This window comes from Oryctolagus cuniculus, chromosome 18, assembly GCF_051225735.1.
Source record: "Oryctolagus cuniculus isolate XC-2025 breed Fujian yellow rabbit chromosome 18, ASM5122573v1, whole genome shotgun sequence".
Lineage (NCBI taxonomy): Eukaryota > Metazoa > Chordata > Mammalia > Lagomorpha > Leporidae > Oryctolagus > Oryctolagus cuniculus.
The window spans coordinates 3,947,653-3,975,149 of record NC_142884.1 but is presented as its reverse complement, the minus strand read 5'-3'; the positions used below and the strand labels follow the sequence as shown (position 1 = coordinate 3,975,149).

At 60.5% G+C, this 27,497-nt stretch overlaps 1 protein-coding gene across 7 annotated transcripts; it reads left to right on the top strand.

Annotated features, from left to right (window-relative positions):
* Nucleotides 1–940: 940 nt before the first annotated feature.
* On the top strand, nt 941–27,497 carry LOC138848078 (leukocyte immunoglobulin-like receptor subfamily A member 5). Of its 7 annotated transcripts, none has more exons than XR_016224980.1 (7): nt 941–1,192; nt 1,352–1,387; nt 23,719–24,006; nt 24,113–24,415; nt 24,529–25,223; nt 26,844–26,894; nt 26,991–27,059. XR_016224980.1 is itself a non-coding variant. In XM_089319670.1 (7 exons), the coding sequence occupies exons 1-6, from the start codon at nt 1,144–1,146 to the stop codon at nt 27,125–27,127; spliced, it is 864 nt and encodes a 287-aa protein (XP_089175796.1). In that variant the 5' UTR covers nt 949–1,143; the 3' UTR covers nt 27,128–27,148; nt 27,378–27,497. The 7 variants fall into 7 exon arrangements, 6 of the variants coding, with proteins under 6 accessions (XP_089175793.1, XP_089175796.1, XP_089175797.1 ...); XM_089319670.1 differs by lacking the exon at nt 24,529–25,223 and adding an exon at nt 27,378–27,497 and having other exon boundaries at nt 949–1,192; nt 26,991–27,148; XM_089319669.1 differs by lacking the exons at nt 941–1,192; nt 1,352–1,387; nt 24,529–25,223 and adding exons at nt 23,033–23,362; nt 23,514–23,549; nt 27,410–27,497 and having other exon boundaries at nt 26,991–27,148.

Sequence of the window (27,497 nt, the reverse complement as noted above, 5' to 3'; positions counted from 1 at the left end):
GAGCTCCACCCCCAAACACGGCTGAGGATGGGGTCTTCCATTCTGTCTTCTGATTCACCTCTGGGGTCAGCAGGCGCTCCTAGGGACTTCTGAGGAGGGGTCCCTACCAGAACGGTGCTGTCCCCACGTCTGAATCTGGAAGGGACACTGCAGGACCCTGAGACTGGAGTGCTGCAGCCACGGCCACCCAAGGAGGGGAGGTCTCGGGCATCCCCCCACCACAGAGACACTGGGGGACGACGTCACCTGTTTAGGTCTCAGGAAGCGGCACCCCCATGTCATCCAGGAGCACGGAGCCCAGGTGCTCAGATCAGGGGAGGAGAGGCCGTGGGGGGCTCAGGACACAGGTGCTGGGAATCCCCAGCCGAACGTGGAGTGTGGTTCCACACGAGCCCAGTCCTCTGCTCCAAGTCCCCCTCAATCAGAGAAACCCAGCACAGGGTATGGGGCATGGGTCACCAGCTGGCCCGGGGCCAGGGTATCCCATGCTCTCAGTTCCCAGAGGAGCTCAGGGCCTGTGCTCCAAGACACCCTCCCCTCCTCAAGCCCCTAGCAGGGACCCAAGCCCGCCAGCCCCCAGCAGGACCCCAACCCAGGCCCGTGTCCCCTGTTGTGGGCCCTCCTGCACCTGCCACAGCCACAGCTGGGCTGCAGCTCAGCCACACCTCTGTAGGGTCTGCCTTCTTCATCTGCTCTCATCAGCTCTGAGAGGCCTGGAAGATTCTGTCACCCTCCCCACGGGATCCAGCCCTCCCCACACCCCTCCCCTCCCCCGCCCCAGCCCCCACAACTGCACTCAACCGCTCAGGAAAGGGAAGTGCGTGTCTCGGCCACCCGGCCTGTGCAGGGAGAACCAGAACCCTAACTGGACAGAGAGTGGACTCCTGGAGGGGTGGGGCTGGAGTGGGGGAGGGAGGCAGGGCAGGCACAGTACAGGGGGCAGCGGAGGCGGAGGCCTGGTCCTAGCTGTCCCTAGTGCCCGCTGCTTCCTGGGTCCCGTCCTCAGGGACAGCGGGGGAGGTTGGGGAGGGGCTGCCCCCGTTCCTGTGAGGCCGCAGATGAGGAACCCGTGACGTCTCCCCGCTCATCTCCAGCCGGACTCTGGGCCTGCGCCCCTCACAGCTGCTCTGCTCCACAGGGACCATGGGCGGCGGGGCCCAGACCCCAGCCCTCACTGCCCTCCTCTGCCTGGGTGAGCTGGGGACACGGGGACAATGGGACCCCTACAGGTGCGGGAGGGGACAGCGTCCTGCACCAGCTGGGACCCCAGGGCTCAGAGGACCAGGGCAGGCCTGGGCATCTCTGCAGGGGTGGGGAGTGGGGAACAGCTCTCATGGGACTTCTCTTCCAGGGCTGTGCCGGGTGCCAGGGGATGGGGCACAGGCGGGTGAGTCCTCCCCTGACCTGGCTCAGTCCCGGGGGCTCCAGACAGCTCATGTTAAGGAGCCCAGGGGGGCTGGGCTGATGGTGATGGCTGGGAGGGGCTGGGAGTGGAGCTGGGGAATGGGGTGGGAGAGAGGCTGCACCCGGGGTCTGCAACTTTGATTCCTTTCCAGGGACCCTCCCCAAGCCCTCCATCTGGGCCGACCCAAGCCCCCTGGTCGCCGTAGGAAGCCCTGTGACCCTCTGGTGCCAGGGCTCTCTGCAGGCTGAGGTCTATCATATGTATACAGAGAGCGGCCGTCATCCCTGGGAAACGAGGCCCCAGCAGGACTCCAGACACAAGGCCAGCTTCTCCGTGATCACGTCCATGAGCTCCCATGACACAGGGCAGTACTGTTGTGTGTATTGGACCTCGCTCAGCCCCTCCCAGCCCAGTGACCCCCTGACCCTGGTGGTGATGGGTAAGGTTTTTCCCCTGCCCACCGAAGAAGAAACATGGACTTCACGGAGCAGCAGCCCCCAGACATTGGTTTGCTTCCCCTGCAGGGATGTTCCCGGCGCCCTCCCTTTCGGCCCAGGCAAGCCCCGTGGTGGCGTCAGGAGAGAACGTGTCCCTCTCCTGTGGCTCAGATGAGGCGGGCACTGCCCATCTGCTGAAGGAGGGTGGAGCCGGCCCCCTGCACAGCCTGGAAGCCAGATACTCCCATGGGGCTGGGCTGTGGCAGGCCACCTTCCTCCTGGGCCCCGTGGACAGCACCCAAAGGGGCATCTACAGGTGCTACCGTGCTGACACCAACAAGACCCGTGTGTGGTCACTGCCCAGTGACCCCCTGCAGCTGGAGGTGTCAGGTGAGGGCCCCAGCCCTGTCTCATCAGTCCTCATGGTCAGTGCAGGGCTGTCCCCACAGGAGGACTGGGCTGGGGGAGGGGACCTGGGGGAGGTCACAGGGAGTGAGAAACAGCAGAGGTCTCAGCCCTGGGGCCCGGGTCACCCTGTGTGGCACAGGGTTTGTGTGGGAAGTGGAGTGGATGGAACAGGGGTGTTGGGAAGAGAACTGGGCTGGGTGCACAGGCCTCTCACAAAGCCCACGCTGGGCGAGGGGACTCCCTAGACACAAAGATGTGCAGTCTGGGCTCAGGCTGCTGCGGGGAGGTGGGGTCCTGTGTTACTGGGGCTGGCCAGCCTAGGTGACCCCTCCGTGCACACCACCAGCCCCAGCGCCCCAGGACCACACCCTGGAGAACCTCATCCGCATGGGCTTGGCGGGCTTGGTCCTGCTGGGCCTCGGGCTTCTGCTGGCTGAGGCTTGGTACAGCCACAGAAGGACCCAGGCTGCAGGCCGGCGGTGACCTGGAGAGAGGACAGCGCTGGGTCAGAGAGGACGAGCCCTGGGGGCGGGGCAGGGGGAGCGTGAGCACAGTGGGGAACAGTCTTCCAGCATTCGGTTGCGGGAACTGCTGGGGGCAGCAGGGGCTCTTCCTCTATTCAGCTATGGACTTCTCCTGCCCTGAGGTGCGAGAGCCCCCCCTGCAGACCAAATGTGGATCCGCACCATGTGCGCCTCGCGCTTAGCTCTTTCTTCATGGAGACTTTTGCTCTGTTTCTGGTGAATTCAGTTCCCAGTGCGCATGCGTGGGAATCCGCGTATCAGCCAACAACAGGGAGCTTGCGCCAAGTAACAGAATAAAGGAGCGAAATCGGATTTCAGGGTGGGCGGGGTCAATCCATCTGGGGAGTGAACCAGCAGGTGGAAGACTTTCTCTCTCTCTCTCTCTCTCTCTCTCTCTCTCTCGGTCTGTATCTAGTCTGTAACTCTTTCAAATAAATAAAATATATGTTTTTAAAAAGTTAATGGTGTACAACATTGGTAATGTACTACAAGTCAGCAAATAATACACTCTGAAGGGCTGGTTTTATGTTATTTGAATTTCAGCACAATAAAGAAGGAAACATGGTTCCTTGGAATTACCATCCAATCCAACAGTTCCTCTCCTGCACATATAACCACAGGGATTGAAGCAGGAACCCAAGAAGGTTTTTGCATCCATGGGTTCATAGCAGCCTCATTCACATGAGCCCAAAGATGCCAGCAACCAGAATATGCAGACCAGATGAGTGAGTCCACAACAGGCAGTATTTGTAGACACGGCTGATACTCTCCTGTTAGAAAAGAAGGAGGGTCTGGATAATCGTGGAGAAATCAGCCGGTGTCACAGACACCATGCTCTGATTCTGCTCTGAGAGGTGCCCGGGGGTACAGATTCAGAGGGCAGAATGTGGACTCGGGTGTGGGGACGAGTGTGCAGGTGCCTGCTGAGTGGGTCTGGGGTTTCTGTCTCTGCTAATGAAGATGTTTGTGAACAGGTGCTGGTGGGTACACGACACAGTGAATGTGAGAGGTAGCTACAGCATGAATTAAATTTCTGTTAGGTCTGTAATCTGTGCTCTGTGAATTTCAGCTTGACAAAGGAGGAAGACACAAACACCAAAAACACATTTGCCACCTATTTTTCCCTTTAAATGAGCACGTAATAATTTGGGAGGTGCAGCGTGGTATTGGAGGGTGTGCTGATCACACCAGGGCGTTCCCATCTCGTCTTGTCTTGTGTTTGGGCCCAGCTCCTCTCCTCGAGTTCTTTGTGGAAACACTCAACAGGTTATGTGAGTCATGGGTGCCTCCTGTGCTGTGCAGACAGAGCCGTTCCTCTATCTGACTCCACCTTGGGACCCGGGGACCAACCCTCCCTCATCTCTCCCCCAGACCCTTTTCAGCCATAGTGGTCACCATCCTACTCTGCTACTATGAGACCAACTTTTCCAACTTCTGCGTGGAAGAGAGAACTTACACTGGATTCCAGGGAAGGCGTATTTCACTAAATGAGCGTGGCTGCTGCGGATCTGGGGCACCTGGTTCCCAAGGGAGCGTCCTCCTTCCTCCCTGGCACTTTCTGCGTGGAAGGAAGTCTACATGCAACGGTACCTGAGAAGTAGAGCGCAACGCACTTGCTCCGGCCGTGCCTCCACTGTAGCTCTAAACCAAGGTCAGCCTAGCCCGTGTATCGAAGGGGGCATCTGGGATCCCTGCTTTCTGGAGGAGCCCGTCTGTGGTTTCTGGAAGAGAAGCGCAGGGTCTCTGAGTTTCCGGAAGAGGGTGTGCAGGGCTTCCGGAAGAGCGCTCTGGATTCCTGGGTCTACGGAAGAGCGGCCTGGGGTCTCCGGACACGAGCCCGAGATTCCCGGGTTCCTGGAAGAGCACATTTGAACACTGTAGGTCTCCTTAAGAGGGGGCTGGGGTCTCTGGACACGTGCCCGAGGTTCCCAGGTTTCCAGAAGAGCCCGTCTGGCATTTCCGGTCCGTCCACCATTAACCTTCTCTCTACCCGGCAGCTCCTCCTTCAGCCCCACCTGGCCCCTCGAACCCTTGGTATCATGCCTGCTTCCTCGTTTACTTCTCGACAGTGCCAACTCCCTGAGCCCATGGGCGGCCCCTTGGCTCACCTGTCCACAACAGTGTGGGACAGAGAGGGGATCCTGGGGCCCAGACCCCCACCACTCCCTTCTCCTAGCGCAGGTTGGGCACAGGGGAGGAGCTACGGGAGAGGAGAACCTTAGACACCTGCCCGCCCGCGTTCCTGCGGTGCAGCTCACATCGCTGTCATCATCAACCGAGGCAAATGGGGCCCAAAGCAAGGCGTCCCACAGTGGAATAAGACTCGGCCATAGAAGAGTGAAACCCAGATGTTTTCAGGAAACCGAGGCACTGCGGATACTGCGGAAGTGAAACAAGCCAGGCACAGGGAAAACCCACTCGGGAAGTCACTCAGGTGTGGGCTGTGAGGGACTCGGGGAGTAGAGTGGTGGTCACCAGGGGAGGCCATGGGTGCTGGGATCCACAGGTCAGTGTGCAGAGATACAGAATCACGTGGGAGAAGAAGGTCTAGAGGTGTAGTGTGTGTCATGGCGACTTAGTTAATAACGCTCACGGCATGGGCAGCTGAAATTGCTTAAAACTGTGTCAGATGCTCCCAGCACACAATAAGTCTGTGAGGTAATGCACACGTTATCTAGCTTGGGTTAGCTCTTCCACGTTTGTGTGCGTGTGTGTGTGGTGTGTTTGTGTGTTTGATGTTTACATGACAATTATACAGAAATACAACTTTTGAATATCAAAGCAATGATTTCTTTAAAAGGAGAAAGTTTGTTGACCTCTCCTCTTCTCTTTCAGGCTTCTGTGACAAGCCCTGCCTGTCCATGGATCAGGTTCTGGGGTTATGTCAGGAGAGAACATTTCCCTGCCATGTTGTTCCGCCTCGTGTCCTCTTGATAAAGTCCCAGTGAGCCCAGGGGGGAAATGGCTCCCTGCCACAGCGCTGATGCAAGGGGTTCCGGGGAACCTTGGCTCTGGTCCTGGGAACCCCCGCATCTCTGTGGTCGCCACCTGTGGTGGAATGAGAAGGCCATACCAAGATGGCCACTGGCAAGTGAGGGTCAGTTACTCAGGAATGGCTTCGGAAGCCCCCTTGGAAGCCACCTGGAAATGGAGTCTGCCTGGCAACAGGATGTGATTGGTTAGGGCAAAAACTGCCCGTTAACTGGATTGGCTGCCTTGGCTATATAAGCTGCTGTACCAACTGAAATAAACGAGTCTGTGGACTGCTCGCCTCTGGCCTGCTTTCACCTGACTCCTGGGGTCTGTGTGGTAACTCTGTGCCTCTTGCCCCCACCACGCTCCTCCTCTCAGAACAAATCCACAGCAACAGCCACCATGGCAGCCCCCAGGTGTGGTGGCCCCCAGTGGTGCCCTGGAGCTCATGGTCACAGGTAGGTGCCTCTCAGGCCCTCTTTGTCCTTGGCAGAGGCTCGCAGCTGGCTGTGCAGGGCCCTGTCCACAGCAGGGGTGTGCAGAGCAGCGTAGGAACGCAGCAGAGGGCACCTGGACTTGGGCAAGGATGCAACGAGAATGGCTTCTTGCCCCCTCACAAACTCAGCTCATGTCTGTTGCTGTGGATTCAATTCTGGGAGGAGGAGCGTGGTGGGGGCAAGAGGCACAGAGTCACCGCATGGCACCCCAGAGTCAGGTGAAAGCAGGCCAGAGGCGAGCAGCCTGCAGACTCATTTATTTCAGTGGATACAGCAGCTTATATAGCCAAGGCAGCCAATCTAGTCAAGGGGCGGTCTATGCCCTAACCAATAACAGCCTGTTGCCAGGCAGTTTCCAAAGCCATCCAATCACAGCCTGTTGCCAGGCAGGCTCCGCTGTCAAGTGGTTCCCAAAACCATCCAATCACAGCCTGTTGCCAGACAGTTTCTTTGGCCAGTGGCCATCTTGGCATGGCCTTCTCATTCCAGCACACGTCCTCTGCCATCCCCCAGGAGGTCAGCTGAGCCAGTTGGGCTTGGGAACAGCAGAGCAACCACGAGCTGTGCACACACTGGAACAGGGTCGATTCCCATAAGCAAGGTGAGAGCTGATGTTTGTGTGTCACAGCATGTCCACATGGCCCAGGTTAGCCTTCTTTCAATTCGTCTCAGACACACAGAAATGTGAAAACACGCTCAGACCATGGGCCATCCACAGAGAGGCTGTAGGCTGGCTGTGGTCCTTGGGCCATGATGTGCTGACCTCTGCTGGGCACGTACCTACGTGAGAGGAAGTGCTGGCTCAGGCCGTGCACAGGACTGCTGTGCCCATCAACACACTCACACACGCATGCACACACATGCAGGCACAGACACACATGCACATACATGCATTTACACACGCACACATACACACATGCAGACGCATAAACACATGTACACAAGCATGCACACATGTGCAGACACACACATCCATGCACAGAGACACACGGACACATAAATAGATGCGTGCACACACTTGCACACACAAGCACAGATTGCGCACACAGAACACAGAAACGCATACACACAAGCACCCCCAGACGCACTCATACACACATGCAAACAGACATGCATGCAAACAAATGCAGACATACAGGCACACATGCACATGTGTATACACACAGATGCAGATACATACACGAATATACAGAGAAATACACACGTGCACACAGATGCAGACACATACACATATGCGCACATACACGTGTGCACACAGCTGCAGACACATGCACACACCTGCACACTGGGAAACACATATACATAAATGCACACAGACCTACAAATGTGCAAACGCACGTGCACACACATCAACAAGACACATTAGAAACAATTCCGTAGGTATCTGGCTTCAAGGGCACAAAAATAAAGAGCCAGTGGTGGAGATGAAAGCTTAGTTGAGAGCCTTCTGGCTCGCGTGGGAGCGGAAGTGCGCTCGGCAGACACTGCCCAGGAGGTGAGCCCTGATGGGGTTTAGCACCTCCCAGGGAACAGAGACCCCGCCCCAAGTCCCTGAGGAGGGGGCTTGGAACCACGAACTCCACAGAGCTCCAGAGAGTGGGTGCTGTGGACAGAAAGCAGTCAGGACCCTCGGCCCTCAGGGAAAAGCTCCGGTCACCACCCCAGCCGGCCACACGCAGGGAGCCTGCACCTGCAGATCTGGAAGCAAAGTCCTGAAAACCCAACACCCACGGCCTTCACGAGAGCACGAGACTGAGTCTGACCGAGTGGGGTGGTAACCTGCAAACCCACAGCGTCCACAGGAGAGCTGCCCCCTGCTGGGCACCCAGCCCCCGGGGGAACTGGGGGAGACCACAGAAGGGCACAGGGCCCCTCCACAGGGAGAAGAACCCACTGCAGCTGAACCCTCAGTGAGAACAACCGACCTCAGGAGGAAACAAAGGCCCCACGATGCAAAGGGAGGCCCGGGTTCAATTCTCGGCTGCAAGTCTGGGCTCCAGCTCCTTGCTCAGGCAGGTCCTGGGGCCATGGTCTCCGGCTTGGCAGCTGGGTTCCTGCCTCCCGGGTGGGGGGCGTGGATAGAGCTCATGGCCCTTTTTGTTGGCCCTGGTTCACCCCAGCTATTAGAGCATTCGGGGAGTGACCCAATGGATAGGGCTGGCTCGCTCGCTCTCTCTCTGCTTCTCACAATTTCAGAATTTGAAAATACAAAATCAGAAACTCGTGCAAAAGCCAGAGGTGACCCCACCCCGGGAGACACCGTGAGGACTTTGGCCTCGTCCTCATGGCGCCAGTGGTTGACTTGAGTTCTGTGGTCGGTGTGTGGAGAGAGTTTGTGTTGGGGGAGCTCGGGGTGAGCCGGTCCCTGTGCCACAGGACAGGAGAAGAAACCCAGTCCCAGGTGTCAACCCCTGGAGCCAGAGTGGCGCTGCCTCAGTCCCCTATAGCGGCCATGTGTGGTCCTTCCCCAGTGAGCCCGTGAAGCTCCTGGTCACAGGTGAGGAAGCCCCCAGTTCCCAGGTCCTCCCTGGGCTCCTAAAGAAACCCCAGGGTCCTGTCAAAGGGACGTCCACCCCAGGGGGCCAGGGAAGGAGAATGGAGGGAGCAGAGGAAGCCCCCAGCCCCAGCCAGTCCTCTTCATCTCCATCTCCAGATGTGGGAGACCCCAGCCTGGAACCCACAGACCCTGCCCCTGCTGCAGGTGAGTAGCTTGTTCCTCCACGATCGGGAGAGCTGCAGCCTTCCTGTGCATGCCTGTGGGTGCCGTGGGCTTCCCCGCCTGCACAGTGCAGTGCAGGTGCCCCAGGTGTGGTGGTGTTCAGTGCCCACAAGCCGCCAGCAGTAAAACCTGCACCCTCCCTCTCATGCTGGTCCATATGCAGAACGCAGGTGCACTAGGGACATGATGAGAAGTTACCCAGAGGCTGAGTCCCCGGGGCCCGTGACATGCAGGGAATCTTGTGTTTAAGACATGGGCACAGTCTCCAGGACACCTCACTGTGTGTATGGGAATATTCTAAATCCCAGCACTAGCCCATCTGGAGCACTTGGGGGCCCTAGCATTTTGGATAAGGGAGGGGCAACCCGTACAGCAGTGTCCATCAACCAGAATAACCTCCTCATCTGTGGGTACAAGTTTCCTGCTTGGAGTGGATGGAACGTCCATGGGTGGATGTCAGGAGAGAGAAATGTGTTATATGAGGGCAGTTCAGAGAGCTCATGGAAAGTTCAGGGGTAAAAGGACTGGGCCATCTTCTGCTGCTTTACCAGGCATATTAACAGGGAGCTGGAGAGAAGTGGAGCAGCGGGGACTCGAACCGGTGCCCATAAGGGGTGCTGGTGCTATAGGCGGAGGCTTTAGCCCATTACACCACAGCGCTGGCCCCATAAACTTCTCTTTTAACTCCGTGTCCCGTGAAGTTTTAGAAGTCCCCAGGCGTCTCGCACAAGAAGCAGTGGTGACCTGGAAGGGGGACCGTGGAGGGCTAAGCAGGGCCGCCTGGCTGGGCACACGCAGGAGACATCTGGGTGAACACTGGCCGACTGAGCCCGTTAGCCCCATGGTTCTCAGAACGAAGAGATTTCCAGAAAGAGAGGGGGCGACCCAGCAGTGCCGGAAGTCAGGAAGGGGACCTGGTGACAAGGGACTGGCCAGGAGGCTGGTGGGCAGGGGGCTGGCTCAGGACACCCAGGGGAGTGCCAGGCTTTGGATTTGACGCCGTGTGTGGAGAAAGACCCGCATGAGGGGGGCGCAGAGCCCCCGTCGTGGTGGGAGGCACAGAGACGCATGCGCAATAGTGCAGCGCCAGCTTCTGCCTGGGGCCTGGGGGCCCCTGCCCGTGGGGTGAGGCCGCTGGGACCCCTGTGAGGCATGGGGTGGAGACTTGGACAGCCGCGGGGTGTGGCGGGGCTGGGCTGAGGAAGGAGAGGCTGGGTGGGCGGAAGCCAAAGCCGACCCTCCCTTCCCACAGCAGGCTCGCGGAAACCCCGTCTCCGAAACCACAGTGTCCAGAGTCCAGGACGGTGAGTAGCCGGGCTCGCGCGGGGTGGGGGCAGGAGGAAGGTCTGGGAGGTGAGGGGAGAGGAGCGGGTGGGTGTAGTGCCTGCACCTCGGCAGCAGCCTCTCTGCCCCAGCCCCAGCCTCCTGGGATCACACCCCGGTGGGGTCTCACCGACAGTGGTATGGTACCACCAACGTGAGTGGGGTCTCAGCGTCCTGGCTGGGGTCCTACTGTTGTAGGTTTGGTGTCACTGACCTGGTGGGAGGGGTCTCACCATAGTGGGTGGGGTCCCACTGACTTGGGTGGGGTCTAACTACCCCAGGTGGGGTGTCACTGACGTGGGTGGGAAGGGTCTCACCATAGTGGGTGGGGTTTCACCATCCCGGGTGGGGTCTCACTATCTTGGTGGGGTCTCCCCGATATGGTTGGGGTGTCACCGACCTGTGTGGGAGAGGTCTCACCGATGTGGGTGGGGTCTCACTGCCCCAGGTGCGATCTCACTGGTTGAATCCCTAGTGACAGAGAGACTGGCAGACTCAGGGGGTGGGGGTGAGGGTGGGGGCAGATGGGCCGCTTGGGGAGGGGGGCTCCTGTGCTGGATGCAGACGCTCTCAGAGTGGGCGGGGGCGGTGGAGCTGTGCTGTGAACGCCTAATGTCCACTGTTCACCTTGAAGCCCTGAGTGTGGCGAATCTCCTGTTCTGTTTTGCCACAAAACCTGTCTCCAACAGTGACCCCCTAGGGAGCAGAAGTGTCCCTGGTTGAGGACCACTGTCACATTCTGTAACAGGGTTTCTGGAACCTTCCATGTGGTGTGGTTTTGGCCAGGGCCTTCTGTGCACTGAGGCGTGGGGAGCAGCAGCCCACTAGCACCCCCAAGCACCACCCGGTGTCCCACAGGTGGCAAAGACCACCCCTGCTGAGCCCACGGACCCGAAGCGTCCCGGCCCGTATGCTGTTTTGCTCCAGATTCCAAAGGCTTCTTTCGGTCTTGCAAAGACAAGCCGTGGGCACAGGATCTGGGGAGCACTGGTTTCCTGGTCTGCCCCAGAGCCGCCCCGTGGACAGCCACTGAGTCCTCCCTCCCTGTGCCTCCCTGTCACCCGGATATGATCGCTGGTGGGGGATTTTAATTAACCTCCGGTGCTCACAGGGTCAGATGCTTCCGGTTCCCACTGCCAGGCCTTTGCGTGCAGGGAGCCATGGCAGCAGGGAGCACACAGGGTCCTCCCTGAGAGGACCCTCCCTCTGGCCAAGGCCATTCTCTCTGAGCACGACCACGGGGCTGATCCCACCCAGAATGAAGGGCAAAGGCCCAGCTGGAGGCGGCGGGTTCTGGCCCTGCCACACGGAGCGGCAGCAGCAGGTGGCTCTGCAGTGGCCCCAGGCTGTGTCTGCAGGCACGCGGTGGGCGTGGACACCAGACGATAAACTGTGAGCCGTGCGGCCCAGCCTTAGCCTCCATGACTGGCACCTGAGTGCCTCCGGCAGCTCGAGGCTGAGCGAGGGCAGCCCCTCCTCCCAAATCACTGGGGTGGGGTGGGGCAGGTCTCCACGGGGGGCCCAAGGGATGCTGACGCGTGGCGGACCTGCTCTGTGGGTCAGCACTGTGCAGGGTAGGTTCTATGGGATATAAGTTATATTTAATGAAGCGCCTTAGAAAATATTAGAAGGGAAAGAACATTGCATAGAGCCGCTGGCAGCCTCCTCTCCAAACCGGCGCTTACAAAGGGCAGTTCTGCTCCAAGACCCAGAAAATCCTCCCAGAAACCCCAGAGTGAACATGGACGCCCAGAAACGCCCACACCAACCACGCTCAACTTAGAAGACAAACTTCCTTCGGGTTAGGATTGACTTCCGGCCTGTGCATGGTTGGCCCAAAGGAAGTGGACTTCCCCCGAGCTCTGTGATTGGCTCCCAGGATGCAGCAGGGGGCAGGACTTCCTGCTCAGGGGCCGAATGAGCTCGTCCCATCTTTAACAGGAGGTGGGCTCAGCCGTTGCTATGAGACCTGCTGACAGCACCTGGCCTGCCCTCAGACAAAGCCTTCCTAGTTCGGGGTGGGGCTGAGGTACAACCCCACCCCCAGGCCGCCCGGGGTATTGTGGGTATATGCCGACATGGTGCCACGGTAGCCAATGGGCGCTCGGCTTTCAGCGACTGTCTCCTGCACCCTGTGGTTTCTCAGGAATCCTTCGCTCACCGGGTGGCGTCTGCTCTCTGCTCTCGGGTCTGGGACAGCTCCAGAGCCGGCGGGGGAGAGGCCGTCTCCTCGTCTCCCACGCGGGAGAGGTTGACGGCGGGGTCTGCAAAGCCTGAGGAGCCACGTCACGCTGGGCCCTCCTTGCTCGCGCGTGGACCTTCCAGCCCCGACCTCCGAGAGGGGACAGAGGCTGGGGTGGTCACAACGCGCCCACCACAGGAAGCGCCTGGGAAATCCAGCCCAGGGCTCGGGGACACTCCGGGCTGTGGACAGGCGCGCACGTGGGTGCAGGAGGGCAGCACCACCCCACAAGCCCCCCAAGCTCAGGACCCTCCCGATGGGCAAGCAGGAAGCCAGGAACTGGGCCCGCATCCTGGTCCACAGTGACCCCCATTGGCCCTCCCGCAAGGCTCCCTCCCCATTTGCACCTGTATCGCCCTCCTCTCAGGCTGGTGGCCGAGCAGGGCTGGGCCTCACCCACTCCCTGGAGGCTGCGTGCTTCTCCGAGCTCAGGGCGCAGCAGGAGAGCTGCATCTCAGGTTCGTGGTCGTGTCCTCAGAACCGTCTGCTCTGAGCCTCTCTCATCTACACAGAGTGAGAAGGAGCAGGCTGCCCTGGCCAAGGCCACCGGCACTCCCTCCTCCTGCTCACAGGATCCGGGTCACTTTGCACCTGTGACCTGCATGTTGGGAGGAGGGTGGAGACACAGAGGCAGCCCCTGGGGAGTGAATGGCCAGTGTGGAGCCACCGTGGGGCGTGCTGTCTGGGCCTTGCTTGTTTGGGGTTAGCCTGCACCCTCCTGGGGAGTGTTCCTGGGTGGTAGCTTTATGAGCCTTGAGTGGTTAAAGAATGTGGGGCCTGGAGACGGGGTCGTGGCCCAGGTTAAAGCCGTCACCTGTGATACCAGCGCCCCATAGTGCAGCACCAGTAGGAGTCTCAGCCTCTCTGCCTGCAGTCCAGCTCCCTGCTATGCAGCTGGGGGAAGCAGCAGAGGATGGCCCAAGTGCTGGGGCTCCTGCACCCACGTAGCAGACCCGGAAGAAGCTCCCGGCTCCTGGCTTCCGGTCAGTTGGATCTGAAGTGGAGCAGCCGGGACCCCTCCTGGAGCTCTTGTACAGGATGCTGGTGTTGTGGGCGGCGGCTTCACCTGTTGCATCCCAGCAGCAGCCCCTTGATCTCAGCGCCCAGAATGGGACTGGGGAGTCCGAGCGTGGTCCCACTTAAATTCTTGCAGGAAGCTGCAAGTTCTTTCCCTTAGCAGCTGCGCCATCCCAGGTCCCCTCAGCAGTGCCCGAGGCTTCCCTCTCCTCCACACCAACGCTGGCACCCATGTCCTCGCCCATGGCAGCCCTCCTGCCGGTTGGGACTCAGTGGCTCCCCTGGAGCTGGCATCCTCTCCCTCCTTGTGGGCGCTTGATTCTGTGTGAGAGATGCCCGTCCAGTCCCACTCCTCTCTGTAGCAGGGTCGGTTCTCTATGTGAGAGATGCCCATCCGGTCCCGCTCCCCTCTGTAGCAGGGTCTGTTCTCTGCGTGCAGCAATGAAACCCTGCCTGTGCACACACAGGGTGACCTCAGGGACGCAGGTCGTCACAGGAAGAGTGAACACCTCAGGATTCAGAGAACTGAAAATGAAACAAAAAAATGACCTGCATGAAGGATCTCTGTGGGTGAGATCCTGGTGGAAAGAAGGGGCCATCTAAGAAGGATGCGCCTTTCTCTGAAGGGAGGAGAGAACTCCCACTTTGCTCATGGCCCTGTCTAAATTCAGACCGTTTTTGCAGACTCAAAAGGCTTTCTTTAAATAAAAAAGAAAGATTATTTATTTATTTGAAAGTCAGAGTTACATGGATATTGAAGGAGAGGCAGAGAGAGAGAGGTCTTCCATCCACTGGTTCCCAATTCGCTGCAATGGCTGGAGCTGCACTGATCTGAAAATCAAGAGCCAGGTTCTTCTTCCGGGTCTCCCATGCAAGTGCAGGGCCCAAGGACTTGGGCCATCTTCTGCTGCTTTCCCCCGCCATGGCAGAGAGCCGGATCAGAAGTGGAGTAACCGGGACTCGAACTAACGCCTATATGGAATGCCGGCACTGCAGGCAGTGGCCTAACCCACTATGCCACAGTGCTGGCCTCCAAAAGGCTCTCATAGCCAAGGCAGCTCATGTCAACAGCCCCGGATGATCACTGACATCATACATAAGAGTGTTAATTGTTAAATCAACAACAGGAATCACTGTGCACTAACTCCCCATGCAGGACCTCTGATCTTCATGAGTTGTATTATAAGAATTAACTGTAAAACTAGTTCTCCACACTGTGTGTGCATGTGTGTGTGTGTGCAAATTGTTGAAATATTTACTTAGTATAGAGTTGGTCTTAGTATAAAATTGATTGAAGGGGCTGGTGCTGTGGCACAGCAGTTTAACGCCCTGGCCTGAAACGCTGGCATCCTATATGGGCTCCGGTTCGAGTTCCGGCTGCTCCACTTCTGATCCAGCTCTCTGCTATGGCCTGGGAAAGCAGTAGAAGATGACCCATGTCCTGGGACCCTGAACTTATTTGGGAGACCTAGGGCAAGCTCCTGGCTCCTTGCTGCATATCCATGCAGCTCCAGCTCTTGTGGCCAATTGGAGAGTGAACCAGTGGATGGAAGACTTCTCTCTCTCTGTCTCTCTCTGCTTCTCCTTCTCTTTCTGTGTAACTCTGACTTTCAACTAAATACATAAATCTTTAAAAAAAATAAATTTGATAGAAAATGAATCTTAGTGGAGAATGGGACTGGGAGTGGGAGAGGGTAGAGGAGGAGGAGTGAGAGTGTGGGAAGAATGTATTCCTAAAGTTGTACTTATGAAATTTGTATTCATTAAATGAAAGGTTTCTTTGGGAGAAAAATAATAATTGAACCTGGGCTGGCGTTGTGACTCACTGAGTGAAGGTGCTGCCTGAGACACCAGCATCCCACACGGGAGCACGGGTTCGAGTCCCAGCTGCTCCACAGCAATCCAGTTCCCAGCTGATGCACTTGAGAAGCAGCAGGAGAAGTCCACGTGCGTGGGCACCTGCACCCATGTGGAAACCTGGATGGAGTTCCAAGCCCCTGACTTCAGCTTGGTCTACCATAACCACTGCAGCCATCTGGGGAGTGGACCAGTGGACGGAAGACATATCCCCCCCCCCTTCCCCGGTAATTCTGCCTTTCAAAAATATAGATAAATAAATCTTTAATAAATAAATAAAAGGAACCGAACTATGGCAACAGGGAGTTGTAGCAAATCCATCCACGTGTCCTGTACTGGTGAGGATCGGCTCTAGGAACCCTGTACCGGGTGAGTCTGGTCATGGGACATCAAGGAGTCCCAGCACACACCTGCATGATGGCGCCTACTTCACTCTGGGCTCTGAACTCCGCCGTTCACTCCTGGGCTGGGAACGGCAGAGCTCGCTGCTGTATTCCTATGAGAATATCCACCGGGGGCCGGGCGTCCTCCTGCAGTGGTGCAGACCTGCGTATCTAGGACTCTGCCCCCAGAAGCCGTGCAGCAAGAGTGCGATGAGGTCGGCAGCTGTCAGCTTCATTAGAATGTTGGGGGCGCCGGCGTACAGGCGACTGTGGCTGACCAAAACGTGCCCTGACACCTGACGACGCCGTGACTCGGGAATCCAACATTCTCCCTCAGTCTAAACGCCAGGCTGCAAAGCTTCATGGGAATTCCTCCCACACATTTATTCAGGTAGGAAACACACATACACATGCATGCCCACACACTCCCAAATTTACATACACTGTTCCCGAGGACAGGAAAAAGAATGTTTTATCAGGCAAGGAGAAAGTGCTATCAAAACCAGAGACGGAAACAGTCATATGGGGAAATCCTGTGTCGGATGCTCCCGTAAACTTAGACTCCCAAGAAAACGCTCACAAAGAACACTCGTTCTTATGAGAAGAGAGAATGCAGGGGACATGACCACACCGGTTGGTTGGTGGTGGTGAAGGCAGGCACCGGTCGCTTGATACTAAAGAATCGATGGTGTTCAATACATTACCAGAAGTCACAGCTCATCAGACACAGACAGAGCTGTTTTTGTCTGAGTGATTTTGCATCCACCTCTCAGTCATCACATCTTCTCTCCGGAACGTCAATTCAAGTCCTTTGCCCACTGCTCAAATGGGGCTTTTGTGTTTCCATGTAAATCATGAGTTTTGTTTCACTCCAGGCTGCTGGAGGTCTGGGCTCTGCTAAGTGGAGCTGTGTGGATCTCCCTTGGAGCGCTGACGGGAGTTCGTGTGTGGACCGCGATCCTGCGACCTGACGGTGACCAGTGAGGGCAGTTTCTGGTTGAGACGTTGGGTTGTCTTTAGGTAAGATGACGTCATCAGCAAAGAGAGGTAGTCTTAGGTAAGATGGCGTCATCAGGAGAGAGCCGACGTGGCTTCTTCCTTCCATAATCGGACGCTTCTGCGGCTTCTTCTCGCCCACCTGCTCTGGCGAGGACTTGCAGGGCCGCGCAGAGCAGCAGTCAGGGCTCACGTTTCCTACAAGGACCCGCACTCTTGCTCCACGGAGACAGCGGCAAAGCAGCGAGCACTCCCCTCAGTGACGTCTGAGCACAGCATGTCGGCGTGCGCCTGCGCACACACGTGTCGTCGTGTGTGCAGTATCGTGTCATCATGCGCGTGCGCAGTCTTGTCTTGTGCGCATGTACAGTCACGTGTCGGGCTGTGTCCCCGAGGCCAGTGGTGGTGTGCGCCTGCGCAATCCCTTGTTGACATGCGCATGCGCAGTCCAGAGTCGGTGTGCGTGTGCGCGAGGCCGCCTCAGGTGAGTCCGTGTCCGCCCACACGGGGAAGCTGAGGCTCAGGGCAGAGGGGTGTGTGAGGGGACGCAGTGAGGGCGCCTCCCCCGGGAGTCAGGGCAGGTGGCAGGGAGGGGGCGGCGCAGGTCCTGGGAGGCCTCAGGGCCCCGCAGCGGGTGGTCGGGTCAGGGAAGCTGTGGCTGAGGGGCGTGGGAGCGGCGTCCGCGGCGGAGGGGGCGTCCGGGCCTCCCCCGCCCTGGGTCAGGCCCCGGGACCTCCGGGCCGGGCGGGAGCGGGGCTGTGCCCACCTGCGTCCTCCGGAAGTGGCCGGGCTGCGACCCCACAGGAGGGGCTGAGGGCGGGGACGACCCCACCCCGGGGCGCATCAGCCCACCTGAGGGGCGGCTCCGGGAGGCCCGTGTCCTTGGTGCTGGGTCCTGGCCCTGGGAGAGGAGGGCGGAGCCGGCTGACAGGGCGGGGCGGGGCCCCATCCCTGCAGGGCGCCTGTGCCCCCATCCTGGGGACTGAGGGCCTGCCTGGGGTGGGGGCGGTGCCCCTTCCTGTGGGGTGTGGACGGAACAGCCCTGCGATGCTGGGAGGACCCGGCCTCCGAGCGTCCACACCCGGTGTGTGTCCGTGCCGCGGGCGCTGTGCCAGAGCCGGCGAAGAGGACGCCATGACCCCGCCCTCGTGGTCCTGCTCTGCCTGGGGGAGACGGGAAGACGGGGAGGGGAGACCCTGCTCTGGGAGGGACCCCGCCCCCACCCACAGCCAGGCCCTGCTCCCTGGAGACCCCAGGCTCAGGCGCCCCGGGGAGGAGAGGACCTGCGCAGGGGCAGGGGAAACCCTCTCACGGGGAGCTCTCCTCCAGGGCTGTGCGGGCCCAGGACCAGAGTGCAGGCAGGTGAGCGTGCCCCCACTGTGCAGGGTACCCCCCCATAGGACAAGGGCCACCCCGGGCAGCTGGAGTGGGGCAGCAGCCCTGTCTGGTGAGGAGGGCGTCTGGGAGGGTCCTGGCCTGCGAGGGGACGTGGTCCTGGGACCCAGCCTCTGGTTTCCTTCCAGGGACCCTCCCCAGACCCAGCGTCCGGGCTGAGCCAGGCTCTGTGATCGCCCTGGGCAGGCCTGGGGCCCTGTGGTGTTGGGGACCCTGGAGGCCCAGGAGTGCCGTCTGTATAGAGAGGGAATCCCAGAGCCCTGGGACAGAGCGATGCCCCTGGAGCCCGGAAACAAGGTCAAGTTCCCCACCCTCTCATGGCCGAGGTGTACGCAGGGCGCTACCGCTGTGTCTGCCTCAGCGCTGCTGGCTGCTCAGAGCCCAGTGCCGCCCTGGAGCTGGGGTGACAGTGAGGAAGCCACACCCGAGCAGGAGCTGGGTAGGTCACGGGGACGCTGAGAGGAGGGTAGATGGGAATTGGGTGCGGGGCCTGGGCTCCTGAGCCAGACACCCAGAGTGAGGGTGGTGGGACTGCAGGGCAGGAGGGAGAAGGGTGTGGGCGGAGCCAGGGTGCAGCCCCGCCCCTCTTCCCTCCTGACGCAGCAGGCCCTCGGTGGTCCCTGCAGATGGCCTGACGGGGTCACACAGGGACTCGGGGTCTGCCCAGCCCCCTGTCCATCTGCCCCAGGCCAGGCTCTCACAGGGGCTGGGGTAGATGCAGCACTGGACAGGACCCGCCCAGGATGGGCTCACACCCCGGGGACTGTGGGCCTCTAGACCAGGACTGAGTCTGCTCAGGGAAATGAGCCCTTGCCGTGGCCCAGGGTGGGCCCCGGAACTGCTCCTGTAGGGAGAAGCTCGCCAGGCTGTGGGTGCTGCGCGGCCCGGCCCCTGCAGAGCTCCGTTGCGGCCCCGGAGCACAGGGCAGCCCGACAGACCCGGAGGCAGCTTACCCAAGAGCCATGCTGAGCTGCATCGCGAGACGGGGGGCCGGGAAGCACTGAGTATGGACCAGGCCGGGGTCTCCTTCTCCTCACTATCCCGTCCCTGTTCTCAGGGGGACCGGAGCCCAGCAGCCCCTCGCACCCCCAACCAGGCTCCCCCGCTGGTGAGTGAGCTACAGGCTGGACTCAGGGCTCAGGACTCAGGCTGCTGCGGGGAGGTGGGGTCCTGGGTGACTGGGTCTGCCCCTCCTCGGTGACCCCTCCGTGCACGCCCCCAGCCCCAGCGCCCCAGGACCACACCCTGGAGAACCTCATCAGCATGTGTGTGGCCGGCTTGGTCCTGCTGGGCCTCGGGCTTCTGCTGGCGGAGGCTTGGTACAGCCACAGAAGGACCCGAGCTGCAGGCCAGCGATGACCTGGAGAGAGGACAGTGCTGGGTCAGAGAGGCTGTGCCCCGGGGGCGGGGGAGGTGGGAGGCCGGAGGCCGGGCATGGCTGGTGAGAAGCTGCTGGGAAGTGGGCGGAGCTCACCTGGGGTTGCAGGAATCCTGCTCAGGGGCAGGGACCCGGGTGGACCGCTGGCGGTGCTGCTTCCCCGGGCTCCCACGCGCATTCTGGGAAGGGGCCCCGGCCTCCCGCAGCCCTGCCCACCACCCTGCAGGCTCCCGTGTGGTTCTGTGCTGTTCCTCTCCAGGGACCGCACACAGCTCAGTGGCCCTGAGTGTCCACAGGAGCGGGGTCGAACGGCCCATCGATAGGGCAACGCCGGGATTCGCTCCCCTTGACCTTCAGCAAGTGGGCAGGACGTGGGCCGGACACCTGTCACTCAAGATGGATTTACCATTCCACTCACCAAAAGGAGGCGATGACATGTGGGGTCAGATATGGGAGCTCACAATTAATGGATCTGGGCTGGCTCTGTGGTGTAGTGGGTAAAAGCTGCCACCTGCGGTGCCGGCATCCCCTGTGGGCACCGGTTCGACACTCAGCTGCTCCACTTCTGATCCAGCTCTCTGCTATGGCCTGGGAAAGCAGCAGAAGATGGCCCAAGTCCTTGAGCCCCAGCATCCATGTGGGACACTCAGATGAAACTCGGGGCTCCTGGCTGGGGATCAGCCGAGCTCCGGCTGTGAGGGCCCATTGGGACTGAACCAGCAGATGGATACCTCTCTCACTCCTTCTCTATGTAACTCTGACTTTCAAATAAATATTTTAAAAAACTTGTGGCTCATCAAACTCTAAGGTAAAATCCCAGATGACTGTGGGACTCTGTCCTCCGAGAGGACCACTCAGAAGAGAAAGACTGAAAGTGTGTGCAGGGTTTCTTCCGGCACGGAACGTTCAAGGTCACCTGGATTTCTCAGTGCTCGCCTAACATAAACCCCACAACACAGTTGGCTCTGGTGGACGGCAGCACCCGGTGTTCTGGAAGAGTGCGGATGCCTGCCCGGCTTCTTCTGGTGGCTGATTACTCTGCTTGTCTGTGCGGTGCAAGTCTGCGTTTCCCACAGAGTTCAGTGAGGCGGGTGGAGGGTGCGCCTGGATACTTCTCCCGTGTTTCCAGTTATGGGCTGGGGACTCCACCCCACCACAGCGTAGCTTAGGGGGTAAAGCCAACACCAGCAGTGCCGGCATCACATATGGTATGGCCAAGTTGGAGTCCCGGCTGCTCCACTTCTGATCCAGCTCCCTGCTAATGCGCCTGGGAAAGCAGTAGAGAATGACCCAAGTGCTTGGGTCCTTGCACCCACGTGGGAGACCCAGAAGCTCCTGCCTGGCTCCTGGCTTCAGCCTCGCCCAGCCATATGGGGAGCGAGCCATTGGATGGGAAACCTCTGCCTCTGATTCTCCTCTCTCTACATCTCTCCCTCTGAGATAAATAAATCAGTCTTTAAAAAAAATTTTAAGCACTCCTAGAAGGAAATACCTGGCTAAATATGACCTCAGATTTCATCACAGTGTCTTAGCTGTGATTCCGAAAGTACAAGGAACAAATGGGAAAATGGCTGATTTGATCATCCCCAAAACTTCAGAAGTCTGTGCACCATGGACAGCTATCAAGGGAACAGAAAGACAACGAACACATTGTGTAAAGATCTGGAAGCCACAACAGGAAAAGCAAGGGTGCAACTCAGTGCAAGAGAAGGGAAGTGAAAATAATGCCACAGAGAGGCACCCCACGCCCACCACACTGGTCACTTCTCGAAGACAAAGCAGGCAGAGTGTGGTCAGGGTGTGGGGAAATCGCAGCCCTGAGACGCAGCTGGAATGTGCAGGGTTCGGCCACTGCTGCAAGAGACTTGTAGTTCCTCAAAGCACCAGACCCAGCCTCGGCACAGCACAGAGCAACCCAACCCCCGCACGGAGTCAGGCGCTCCCTTTGACCAACGTCCTGGCAAGGGTCAGGGTCAGGTGCAGCGCTCACCAGTGTGCTGAGTGCAGGCTCTGTGGAGCGTTCTCACCACCGAGGGCCAGGGAGAGGCTCTGACAACCATCCAGGGACTGTGCACACAGGCATCCATCCAAGCATGGCCGGCCAGGGACAGGAGCCAGATGTGCACCGGGGATGCGGGGCTCGGGGTGGTGGGTCCCTGGCTCCGTGGGAACTCTGCAGAGCCCCAGGAAGCTGTAAAGTGACGATGCGTGTGGCAGGAGGTGCAGCCACACACAAACGGCCCCACATAGCACCGTTCCCAGAAACACCCAGGGCTGGGAGCCCACAGAGCCCTGGGGCTAGGCAGGGCTGGCGGGGCTGATGGCTGCATGGTGTGGGGCTTCCTCCTGGGGTGAGGCCAGAGCAGGTCATTGAATGTCTGGGGCTTTACCGTGAACGCCACTGAGTGCACGCTTTGCCAGCTCCTGTTTCTGGGAGGGGGACTTCCTCTCTACCTGATGCAGGCTAAGGAAAGGACAGATGCCTGCGGGTGCCTTTGTAACCCGAGGCTGTGACGAGCCGCCATAGTTCTCTCCTGGGTCCCCATCCCAGAGCAGGCAGCTGAGAGCCTGCCCTCTGACCTCCACCCCAAACACGGCTGAGGATGGGGTCTTCCATTCTATCTGGGACCCGGGACCACTTCTGATTCACCTCTGGGGTCAGCGGGCGCTCCTAGGGACTTCTGAGGAGGGGTGCCTACCAGAACGGTGCTGTCCCCACGTCTGAATCTGGAAGGGACACTGCAGGACCCTGAGACTGGAGTGCTACGGCCACAGCCACCCAGAGGGGAGGTCTCGGGCATCCCCCCACCACAGAGACGCTGGGGGACGACGTCACCTGTTCAGGTCGCTCAGGAAGTGGCACCCCCATGTCATCCAGGAGCACAGAGCCCAGGTGCTCAGATTAGGGGAGGAGAGGCCGTGGGGGCTCAGGAAGCAGGTGCCGGGAATCCCCAGCCCCACGTAAGTGTGTATCTGCACACGGGCCCAGTGCCCTGCTCCCAGTCCCCTCTACCTAATGAGAAACCCGGTACAGTGCAGGCAGCACAGGGTGTGCGGCACTGGACCCCGGCTGGGCTGGTCAGGGCACCACCATATTCTCAGTTCCTCGGGTAGCTTGGGGCCTCTGCCCTCAGACACCCTCCCCTCCTCACAGCTGCTTGCCAGGCCCTGGGCCCACCAGCCCTCAGCAGGACCCCGCCCCAAAGCCGGGTCCTCTTTGTGGGCCCTCCTGCACCTGCCACAGCCACAGCTGGGCTGCAGCTCAGCCACACCTCTGCAGCGTCTGTACCTTCTTCATGCCCTCCTGTCAGCGCCAAAGGCCTGGAAGATTCCGTCACCCTCCCCACGGGATCCAGCCCTCCCCCTCCCCTCCCCTCCCCCACCCCAGCCCCCACACCTGCACTCAGCAGCTCAGGAAGGGGAGTGCCTGCCTTGGCCACCCCCCCTGTGCAGGGAGAACCAGAACCCTAACCGGGCAGCTCCTGGGCCCCGCCCATGAGGGGCACCCCCTGGGTGGAACTGGAGTGTGCAGGGGGGCCGGAGGCCAGGCAGGCACAGCGCAGGGGGCAGCGGTGGTGGAGGCCTGGTCCCATGGTCCCCAAAGCCTTTTCTGTCCTGGGCCCCGTCCTCAGGGACAGCAGGGGAGGGGCTGCACCCTTCCTGTGAGGCCACAGATGAGGAACCCGTGACTTCTCCCCGCTCATCTCCAGCCGGACTCTGGGCCTGCGCCCCTCACAGCTGCTCTGCTCCACAGGGACCATGGGCGCCGGGGCGCAGACCCCGGCCCTCACTGCCCTCCTCTGCCTGGGTGAGCTGGGGACACGGGGACCCCTCACAGGTGGGGGGGGACAGTGCCTTGCCCCAGCTGGGACCCCAGGGCTCAGAGGACCAGGGAAGGCCTGGTCATCTCTGCAGGGGTGGGGAGTGGGGAGCAGCTCTCACGGGGACCTCTCTTCCAGGGCTGTGCCGGGTGCCAGGGGATAAGGCACAGGCGGGTGAGTCCTCCCCTGACCTGGCTCAGCCCAGGGTCCCAGGCAGCTCAGGGTTAAGGAGCCCAGGGGGGCTGGGCTGATGGTGATGGCTGGGAGGGGCTGGGAGTGGAGCTGGGGAATGGGGCGGGGGAGGGGCGGCACCCTGGGGTCTGCAGCTCTGATTCCCTTCTAGGGACCCTCCCCAAGCCCTCCATCTGGGCCGACCCAGGCCCCCTGGTCGCCGTGGGGAGCCCTGTGACCCTCTGGTGCCAGGGGTCTCTGCAGGCTGAGGTGTATCGTGTGTATAAAGAGGGCAGCCCTCAGCCCTGGGAAGTGCGGGCCCAGCAGGACTCCAGACACAAGGCTGACTTCCCCATCACCATGTCCATGAGCTCCTACCACACAGGGCAGTACTGGTGTGTGTATCAGACCCCGCTCGGCCTCTCCCAGCCCAGTGAGCCCCTGACCCTGGTGCTGACAGGTAAGGGGTGTCCCCTGCCTAGAGTGGCTCCAGGTCACAGAAGGAAGCCAAGTGGGTGCATGGGACAGCAGCCACCCACCCTAAATGGCTCTGCTCTCTCCTGCAGGGATGTTCCCGGCACCCTCCCTGTCAGCCCAGCCAAGCCCCGTGGTGGCGTCAGGAGGGAACGTGTCCCTCTCCTGTGGCTCACATAGGGTGGGCACTGCCCATCTGCTGAAGGAGGGTGGAGCTGGCCCCCTGCATAGCCCAGAAGCCAGGTTCTCCCGTGGGGCTGGGGTGTGGCAGGCCACCTTCCTCCTGGGCCCCGTGGACAGCACCCACGGGGGCATTTACAGGTGCTACCGCGCTGACACCAACTACCCCCACGTGTGGTCCCTGCCCAGTGATTCCCTGGAGCTCCAGGTCACAGGTGAAGGGCCCAGTGCCCAGGGAGCCTGGGTGGTTCGGGGATTTGGGAACTCTGACCCTGTGGGGGCAGTGAACAGCTGCAGACCCTGCCCTCCTCGCCCCAACCCCTCTCAGGGCTGCACAGGGAGCCCTCCCTCTCGGCCCTGCCGGCCTCACTGCTGCTCCTGGGACAGACCCTGACCCTGCGGTGTCACTGTGAGCCCAGCTGTGACAGATACGCGCTGACCAGGCCCGAGGGGGACACGTCCCCCCAGCACCTTGCCGGGCAGCCCAGCCCCGACTTCCTCCTGGGCCCCGTGAGCGGCTCCCACGGGGGCCGGTACAGGTGCTACGGTGGACGCCAGGGCCCCTACGCATGGTCGGCCCCCAGCAACCCCCTGGACGTGCTGGTTGCAGGTGGGGAGCCCCTGCCCACCACGTCCTATCCCTGGGACACGGACCCCAGGAGACCCATGCTGCCCTGAGGGGAGGGAGGGGCTGCTCCCTCCACACTCCGTCCTCTCTCCCAGGAATGTACAGGAAACCCTCCCTGCAGGCCCAGCCGGGGCCCTCAGTGCCCTGGGGAGCAATGGTGGCCCTGCGCTGTGGCTCCCAGGAGGTGATGGACACCTTTCTCCTGCACAGGGAGGGCTCGGGCACCCCTCCCCAGCATCTGCGTGTCCCAGGCCAGGAAATAGCTGCTCAGTCCATGTTCATGCTGGGTCCTGTGACCTCAGCCCACAGAGGGACCTACAGGTGCTATGGTGCCCACAGCACCGACCCCTACCTGTGGTCATGGCCCAGTGACCCCCTGCAGGTCGAGGTGTCAGGTGAGGACCCCAGCCCTCCCGGTCATCCTGGTCAGTGTAGGGCTGTCCCCAGGAGAGGGCTGGCCTGGGGGAGGGGACCTGGGGGTGGTCACCAGGGAGTGGGTAACAGCAGAAGACTCCAAACACAGGGACCAAGTCACCCACTGTGGCGCTGGGGGCTGGATGGTTCTGCTGGTAGGGGTCCTCCCCCTGAGCCTGAATGGTCAGGCTGAGGCAGAGGGGGTGCTGGGCCCAGCCTGGGAGAGGAGGCAGCAGGCTGAGTGGGGAGCATGGCAGCCCCAGGCCTCACCGCCTGTCCTCACCCCAGGAGGCCCTGAGGGTCAGCCGCTCACTACCATGGAGCCCGCCCCACTGAGCGGAGAGTGGGGGGCTGTCCTAGGAGGAGGGGCTCCGCTGTGCCTGACCTTGAGGTGCGGAGGCCTCTCTCTGCACCTGCTTCTCCACTCACCCGAGGAGGAGCAGCCTGGAGCACCTGGGGAGGGGGCACACACTGGGGAGCTCCTCCTGCCAGCAGCTCCCTGGTCTTTTGGGAGCGCGAGCCTTAGGAGCTGCAGTTTGTGGGCTCCAAACCAGGTGTGGAGCTGGCCGCCTGCTGCCCCAGGCTGTGGGCTCACTGAGAATGGGGAAGGCCTGGATGGGGACTCCTTCGGGTCCAGGTCCCTGGGGAGAGGGGAGGGGTGGCCGTGTGGGCTGTGAGGTGGTGGCAGCTCAGGGGGTGAATGCAGAGACCCAGCGTGTGCCTGGGGCACAGCAGTGCTCAGTGCACGGTGGTTTCCCACTCACAAGGGCACCTGGACACAGGAGACGCCCTCCCTGCCCTGCGCCTCAGGTCAGAGAACTGGCAGAGCCAGGCCCAGTTCTGCGCTAGTTCTGCGCCCTCATCCGGGGAGGGGTGGGGACCTGCAGGTGCAATGGCTCCCAAGCCCCGCCCCCTGTGACAACCCTCAGGGCGGTCTGGGCCCCTTATTCTCCTGAAGAGCAGCTCAGTGGAGGAGCAGCAGTGGAGCGTTTGTTCCTGTGGGGACTCCTTCCCCCGGCCCTGGTTGGGCTCTGATTTCCTGACAAAGTTCCCATCAGCCCAGAGGGAAGGGAAATCTCACTTCCTGGCTTCCCGATCCCTGGGCAGCCTGGCCTGTTTCAGTATGCGCACGTCTGTAGCTGCGTCCCTGCACAGTGCCCGCTGTGATGTGTGCTGTCTGTGTCCATGTTCGCTATGAGTTGTGTCCCTGAGCTTGTAACTACCGATAGTCACCGAGGTCTACACTGTGCCCTGGTTGTTCCAGGTCTTCTCACTCAGGAATACTGATTGTGGAACACAGTGGAGCACCACCGCTTAGGAAACACTGTGTGTGTGTGTGTGTGTGTGTGTGTGTGTGTGTGTCCCATGGTGGCTGTGTCAAGATAATGAAGACTTAGTTGACCACAGATAAAGAGGACAGAGCAGCGGGTGCACAGGCTGAGGTGTGGGGGAGGGGAGGCTACCCTGGACGTTGCCCTTCTGTGTCTCTGACACTCAGGAGCCCCTGATGGCCTCCACCAGCGGTGGTCCCAGGTCCTCAGTGCTGAGTCCATGGGGAGGGTGGGGTCTCCTCCTCCTCACCGTCCCGTCCCTGTTCTCAGGAGGACCGGAGCCCAGCAGCCCCTCGCACCCCCAGTCAGGCTCCCCCACTGGTGAGTGAGCTACAGGCCGGACCCAGGGCTCAGGCTGCTGCAGGGAGGTGGACTCCGGTGAGCCAGCCTAGGTGACCCCTCCGTGTACGCCCCCAGCCCCAGCGCCCGAGGACCACACCCTGGAGAACCTCATCCGCATAGGCGTGGCGGGCTTGGTCCTGCTGGGCATTGGGCTTCTGCTGGCAGATGCTTGGTACAGCCACAAGAGGACCCGGGCTGCAGGCCAGCAGTGACCTGGAGAGAGGACAGCCTGGGTCAGAGGCTGCTCCCTGGGGGCGGGGAGGGGGGAGTCGGGTGCACAGTGGGGAACCGTCCCCCACGGTGTGGGTGCTGGGATCTGTCTGGGGGCATCAGGGGCTCTCTATTCAGCTGTGGACTTCTGCCCTGTGGCTGTGCCCTGTCCCGCCTGGCTCTCCGGTGGGACTGCGCCACCTGCAGGCCGCATGTGGACCCGCACCCACTTCCGCTTTGCCCCGCCCTCAGGGAGCCTTTTGCTCTGTTTCTGGTGAATGCAGTTCCCAGTGCGCATGCGTGAGAATCCGCGTTTCCAGCCAAGAACACGGAGCTTTCGCCAAGTAACAGAATAAACGAGCGAAATCGGAT

Excerpts from the sequence above, each read along its gene's own strand:
- LOC138848078 (XM_089319667.1), top strand. The coding sequence starts at position 1,144 with ATGGGCGGCGGGGCCCAGACCCCAGCCCTCACTGCCCTCCTCTGCCTG. Across the intron at positions 1,193-1,351 it reads CACTGCCCTCCTCTGCCTGG|GGCTGTGCCGGGTGCCAGGG; the intron begins GTGAGCTGGGGA and ends CTTCTCTTCCAG. Across the intron at positions 24,007-24,112 it reads CCTGACCCTGGTGCTGACAG|GGATGTTCCCGGCACCCTCC; the intron begins GTAAGGGGTGTC and ends TCTCTCCTGCAG.